Here is a 6,799-nt window from a genome sequence, read left to right as displayed (position 1 = left end):
AAGACATTAATTTTTTGAGATTTCATTTAAAAATATTAATTTTCTTACATGTTCTTCATCAACGTTTTTGTGTTTGATAAACAACTTTAAGAGCTTAGGGTTATCACAGAAGGTCTCAGGATATTTCAGGCAGGATTTCAACAATGAATATTTGAAAATATAATTCATTTTAAGGCAGCTGTTTTATGCTGCAGAGAAGCTGACAATTCAAACGCAAATGCTTATTTACTCAAATATATATTTCATAAAGCAATAAATGAAATCAGTTATTTATATAAGACAATAAAGAATATCTTCATAACTGTACAATAACAACTTGAAATTTTATTAGTTATATCTATATTATACAAGCATATTCATAATTATATAAATATTTCAAATGTTATTAACAAATTAAAAAAAATATATAAAAATCAACGTTGCTCAGTCTTCTATAGTAGATATATTATCACTAGTTAGTGTATAAAGATGTTCTATGTACATTCTTCTGGCATAGTTGATCTGTTGGGAAACAGAAAGTGCCATATCAAAAGTCTGGCATCTCACTCGTGGTTTCTTCACGGGATCAGGATTCAATAGAACAGCACTAACGCCAGTATAATGCATTACAATTTCTATGTAGTAACGAACTTCATTGCCATTTTTTTCTGAGATAACATTACAAATTTCCAAATCTCTGTAAAAAATATGAATCATGAAGAATGTGTCGACAATAAAGTCGGCCGCAAGTTGAGACGCAGGTCGTGAGGTGACGCATGGTGAGTCACGGTGAGAAAAAACTGCGGGTGGGTGGACCCCCGCAAGTTGAAACGCAGTTTGAGCCTACAGTTCTCAGGTGACGTGTCTCTTGCCTTTCGATTTTCAAATGGATTTGGTTTATGAACTTTCAATTGATATCAGCTCCGAATCTGAGTCAGAAAATGATGAGGAGGTTGAATCGATTATTTCTGCTAGCTTCATATCGCTTTCCATTGCCACTTCCTCCCATATTGAACTTTTTAATTTTTTTCGCAAATAGTCCTCATGGCTAGTGTCGTACAAAACGCGACGATTTCTAACTGCCTCTATTAATTTTTCCTCCATTTCACTTGACACGCCGTGACTCACTGAAGAAATCTGCGGAAGGGTGACTGCGTAACGCAGGGTCACGGACCGTGAAAACTGCGTCACGTCACCCTGCGTCGGAACTTGCGGGGTTCCTATCATTTATATGGTTCGCAGAAATTCAACGTGACTCACACTGCGTCACCTCACGAACCTGCGTCTCAACTTGCGGCCGGCCTAAATAACGTATATGACTGAACTGAACCCATCAGATACAATCAACACATTTTGTAACCAAGAAGGTTCTTTTTTACAGAAGCATGTGTATCTCATTGTTTAATAGAGACCAGCCCCGGCTCCGCCCGGGGCAATGCTGATACTAAATACACATATAAACGCGTTTGATCGCTGCTAATCACAAAGGTGCTATTTATAGGTAGGCACTGGCTATTTATAGAAACGCGCCGCCGGTCGGTACCACCGCAATCGCTATATCCCTGCATTTTAAATCTGTAATATCTTCTGAAATATTCATGTAAATTACATGCTGTAGAGGGCCATATTGATCTATATTGAATGCACAATGTATTTAAGGTACTTAATTAAATAATGATAAATGCTGTATTGCTTAAAATCGCTTCGTAAAAAAGTAAAGGATAAAAAATTGTTATTGTGGGTCATACCTGAGAGACAGACGTATACATTCGCAGACTTTTTTGTAGACCTTTTTGAGATGTACAATACTTATTTTGCAGGGTTCAGCCAACCTTTCCAATGTAAGTGCAAAAGAATAGTTTTATTTACGACATTTAAAACCTATGAAATGATCAGTATTTCTCTACTATATTATGCATGTTATATACATATAAACCTTCCTCTTGAATATCTCTATTAAAAAAACTCATCAAAATCCGTTGTATAGTTTTAAAGATCTAACCGTACACGTATGGACAGACAGCGAGAAGTGACTTTGTTTTATACTATGTACTGATTTTATTTCAAGTCTATGATATTCTGAATTGATTTCAGATGTCTTTCCTAATTATTATTGTTGTTGTAATAAACGCTTCACACGATATTAAGAATAAAAATGTTTACTCACCCTAAAGCACATTCAATGACTGGAGTTAACTCGGGTGATCTGGTGTTAGTCACAATTCGTATCATTTTGTCCGAAACCACACAAAAAATGTCTTCAGATGCACTTCCAAGTCCTTGGAATGCTACCAAGTGTTCTTCAAAATTTCTGAAAATACAAATTTAATATACTCATTTCCTATATTAAAACAAGGAAAACCAAATATTCACAACAAGACATTTTTCCACATATGAAATCTTATTATTTTTTTCACCAAATAGATTATGATAGTTAGTTGTTAAGGATTTCATCCGTGTTTCCAGAAAAAACAATATGAAATTTTTACTTTTCTTGATATAGATCACAACATTCCTATATAAAAAACGAAATCATTTATCTCGAAAATATGATAGAACTGACCAATACTTGATGAAAATCCATTATAAATTATACATATTGTGACGCCCGACGAATTTGAAGAAAAATTCTTTAGTTTTCTTTTCTTGGTGGAAATTGTCTATTCTTTGAAGCATTAGAAATTAAAAAGATGCACTGAATGAATATTCGAAATTCTTGATAGAATACTCATCATTCACGATAGCAAAAAAAGAGTACTAATTAAATAAATTATCAGTCCATAAGTATACTCACTTTCCGTTCAGAGCATAAAGATACTGCTGACCTTGGCTTTGTCTGAAGTCATACTTTGGTAAGAGTCTACCAGGTCCATTGGCACACCTTGGCAATCTTATCCTTTCAGGCACTAATTTACTGAAAATAAATAAAATAAACTGAAAAAATATAGAAAAGAGAAATTTATTCATTCTTGAGAATTCTACGAGGTCATATAGTTACAGATTTTTTTTCAAGACAGTTTTTTATCAAATGAAGACAAAACATCAAATGAGGTGATTGTAGCAAGTTTGGACTTCCATTGTCTAAACTCATTTTAAATCTTTGAAAGAACGATAAAGTATAAAAATGAATTAAATGTTAAAATCATTGAAAATACTAAATGTACTGAAAATAACTGGACCGAAATACTTGGTTGAGTTGAAACAGAAGTAAGGTCAAAAACAAGAAAAACTCTAGTAAAAATGAACAGTAAAAATTGTAGGAACGCTCATTTGTGAAATGAACAAATTATTGTGACCTAAAATGGAAGTTGGCAACATCAAAAGATGACTACAGAATCATATAACTATTTTGACAAACTCAATATACAACAAATAAATTTGAAAAATCAAATTTATGAATTACAAAAGTGATTCACATAAAATTATTATTCCTCAATGCTCGATTAATGAAAAACAAAATTCAGGAGTTCAAAATAATCTCACCGCTGATTAAAAGAAATGAAATATTCATTAGGAATAATATACAGTATAATCCAATAAAAACATTGAAAATCTGCTGCTGCTCAAAATAAAATATCACTCTTAGTATTTAAACATTTTCTACTTCATGTCTGTCAGTCTATTTTTGAGGCTGACTGTATCAAAAGTTCTATAGATCTTTTTGGAAATTGAGAACGTGTTATACTCATGACAAGTAACTTTTCTGATTCGTCTATCATTAATGTTCGTTTAAAACATGAAATGGATATTGAGTGAACTACAATATAATAATTAAAACTGCTACCAGAATCGTTTGAGCAATTTTTTATATTAGTGAGCACAAACGCACAGAAAAAAATTATAAAAATCACTGTATTGGTATTTCTATTGCATTTATAGAAAAAAGTGTTGAAAATCTGATCTCACTGAAACAGAAAGAAAATAGTTTCCACTTTTTTTTCAACACGTAAAGGTAATTTCCATTTCCATAAAAATTGGGGGAATGACACCTCCATTTAGAGGGTTGAAGATGCAATAGTTGTTAGGTCAAAATTTGTGTCCCTTACAAAAAACCGACGTAGTTTTGAATTTTTTAAGGAAATAAGAGTTATCATAACCATAAAAGCAAATCCGTAGTTATAAATATTCTTCGACACCAGAAGCATCTATTACATTCAAAATTTGTTATGAGTGTTTTTGGACTACATAAAATAGGACATACATGATAGGATCAGAAAAGTTGGATATTTGCTGCTGTTAAACTAAAATATATTTTGTGATTTCAATATTGATATAAATCAAGAAAAATTCTGGAGCCTAGAAACTTAACAGTACGATTCCAACTTGAGAAATTGATAAAACAAAAACACTTCTAGATTATAAGTTGAAACTATGTTTATGGTAACTTTGTAATGTTCAATAATGCATAATATAATTTTAAATTATAACTTTCCATTTCAAATAATGAAAAATCTCTCATAAATCGCAAGTTTTCAGTATTAATTCAAATTATACCTTACCTTCTGCTTGAATCTCTTACAGCTCTGGCAGTTTCTGAAGCTAAATCCAGCACACCAACAACGGGTTTGGTGACTGCTCCAACTAATCCCTTGCCAAGTCCTGAAAATACTCCTTGTATTCCATCATTAGAAGCTCCTTCATAAACTTGTTTGAATATTCCTGTAGCTCCTCCCAAAATTCCGAACCCTAATCCTTTGAATCCCGCCAAAATGTGGTCGGAACTTTTTCCAGTTTGGACTTGCCTGATTCTTTGCCTCATTTCTTCGTGACAATCGTCCATCGTTACTTTACCCAATCCGTCAGAGAGAGATTCAGTTATTTTCGCGGCAGAATTTGACATACCGTGAGTTACATTTTTTACTAAAGCCCCAACGTTTCCTTCATATATAAAGCCTGATATGCCTTCAGAGACATCGTTCACTAGACCTAGAGGATTTCCAATGAAATCCACCGAACCCAGTATGATTCCAGCTTGCCACATAAGCTCCTATAAGTGAACAAAACAGGTTAAAATGAATATAATGCTCAATTTATGTGAAATGACAAAAATTCGTTCAAAATTTGGAAATGAAAAAACAATAAATATTATAATATGGAGAATCCGGTAAACAGATTGCTAAAAAACTCAACCTCTTTAGAAAGTTTGAGGCCAGTTTCTCTATAAGAAATGTAAACTTGCTAGATGACTGGTGGGATGTGAATGTGTTTAAGAACAAACACTTTCCTGGCTAATATCACGACAAATATATGTTCTGACAGGAACCAATCATATTTCTCTAGCCAGCAGAATCGGCAACCAAATGCAGTCAATTCCATATCTGTCATGATAGATCTCAGGAAATTAGTTATTTCAAGATACGCATTTCGCAAATTCCTACTGTGAGAGATATTTGTATTTTAAATTTCATCTAGAATATTGATTTTCTTAATTTCCCTAAAAGTTTTCTTTTCATAATGAAACAACAGAATAGATTTAAGTTCGAAACAAAAATTAAATCAATAACAACAAAACTCAAGGACCTAACTCTCACTAACTTTGAACACAATTTTTCAAAATTCTGAGCATTTGCTAACATTTTCAAAAATTTCAAATGTATACTACTAGTATTACTGAAAATTTTAACTTACATCTTTGAAATGTTTCACAATAGATTTGAAAAGAAATTGGCTTGTTTCAAATGGATGGTGTCTCTCAAATGCCTCCAGTTCCACTGCCGCATCTTCAAATTTTATCAAAGTCAAGCCCAATTTCCTTTTGATCCTCTGTAAATTTTCCGGTAGTTTGCTGGCAGTTGTGACACTCAATCTTATCTGATCTGGAATAAGTTTTATTACACCGAAGTAATACCTGAAAATATGACATTATCATTAGAGTCATTTATTGATCAAGTTAAACTAACTCTTCTATTAAACAGAAGAGAAAAAAATAGATAAATAAATTCATATAAAACAAATTTATATTTCGAAATGAAATCTCAAAATATTCATCTCTCCAAACGTATCTACCTACACAGTAGGTTTTGCAAGAGAAAGATCAAACTGTTGGATTTTCCTCTTGAAGATGGTCACCTGGTGATTGAAACACGTGTCGAAATGTTACAATAACGGTTTGGTGTTGAGAAAAAACTCCAGTAATATTCAGTTTCCATTTGTTTTGAAAAAGTCACTCACTTGTTTGTATGCTGATGATTCTTCTTAAAAGATTTGCCTGAATTGCAAAACAAATATAAATTCTGATCTCGAAAGCTTGCAAAATTTGTTAAGTGAAAACTCATTATTTTTGAATGCCTCCAAAACGAAAGCAGTAGCTTTTCATACTGCCCAAAATATAACCATGGTAGACCTTAATATTGGAATATCCAGTGTTGATATAGAAAGAGTTGACAGTACAATATTTTCAGGACTTTTTCTAGACAGCAATCTCAATTTCCCTCAGCAGTGCAATAATCTCATTGAAATTCTCAATAAGCGGTGTTATCTGTTGAGAAACCTGAAAATAATTATCTGGTCTACTTTTATATTACCACGGGCAGATACAATCAAGAATTAACTATGGGATTATTGTTTGGGAAAATTCTCTGTCTGCACACAATGTTTTTGTTACGCTAAAAAGAATTATTAGAACTATTGCAAACGCATCACGAACATCATCGTGTAGAACATTATTAAAAAAATTAATTTTGCCTCTGGACTCTACATTCTGGAAGTTTTGTTGTACATTCATAAAAATGAAGGAGTTTTTAAACAAAACCAATCTTTTCATGAATATAATATCCGCATCAAAACATATTTTCACATACCCAAAACACGTTTATCTCTA

The 6,799-nt window shown here is 32.4% G+C and overlaps 1 protein-coding gene across 1 annotated transcript in view; it reads right to left on the bottom strand.

Annotated features, from left to right (window-relative positions):
• Positions 1–221: 221 nt before the first annotated feature.
• Positions 222–6,799, bottom strand: part of Vps13D (Vacuolar protein sorting 13D) — a 71,307-nt gene continuing 64,729 nt past the window's right edge. The window contains exons 33-37 of the mRNA XM_074172600.1: positions 5,608–5,827; positions 4,479–4,966; positions 2,774–2,893; positions 2,147–2,290; positions 222–676 (exon numbers count right to left, since the gene is read on the bottom strand). Coding sequence (XP_074028701.1) covers positions 424–676; positions 2,147–2,290; positions 2,774–2,893; positions 4,479–4,966; positions 5,608–5,827 — 1,225 coding nt within the window. The 3' untranslated portion in view covers positions 222–423. The remainder of the gene's footprint in view (positions 677–2,146; positions 2,291–2,773; positions 2,894–4,478; positions 4,967–5,607; positions 5,828–6,799) is intronic.

This window comes from Leptinotarsa decemlineata, unplaced genomic scaffold (assembly GCF_025532065.1).
Source record: "Leptinotarsa decemlineata unplaced genomic scaffold, Ldec_3_MD MMD2_tig00000133_RagTag_RagTag, whole genome shotgun sequence".
In the NCBI taxonomy this organism is placed as follows: Eukaryota; Metazoa; Arthropoda; class Insecta; order Coleoptera; family Chrysomelidae; genus Leptinotarsa; species Leptinotarsa decemlineata.
This window is presented reverse-complemented; position numbering and strand designations above follow the sequence as displayed.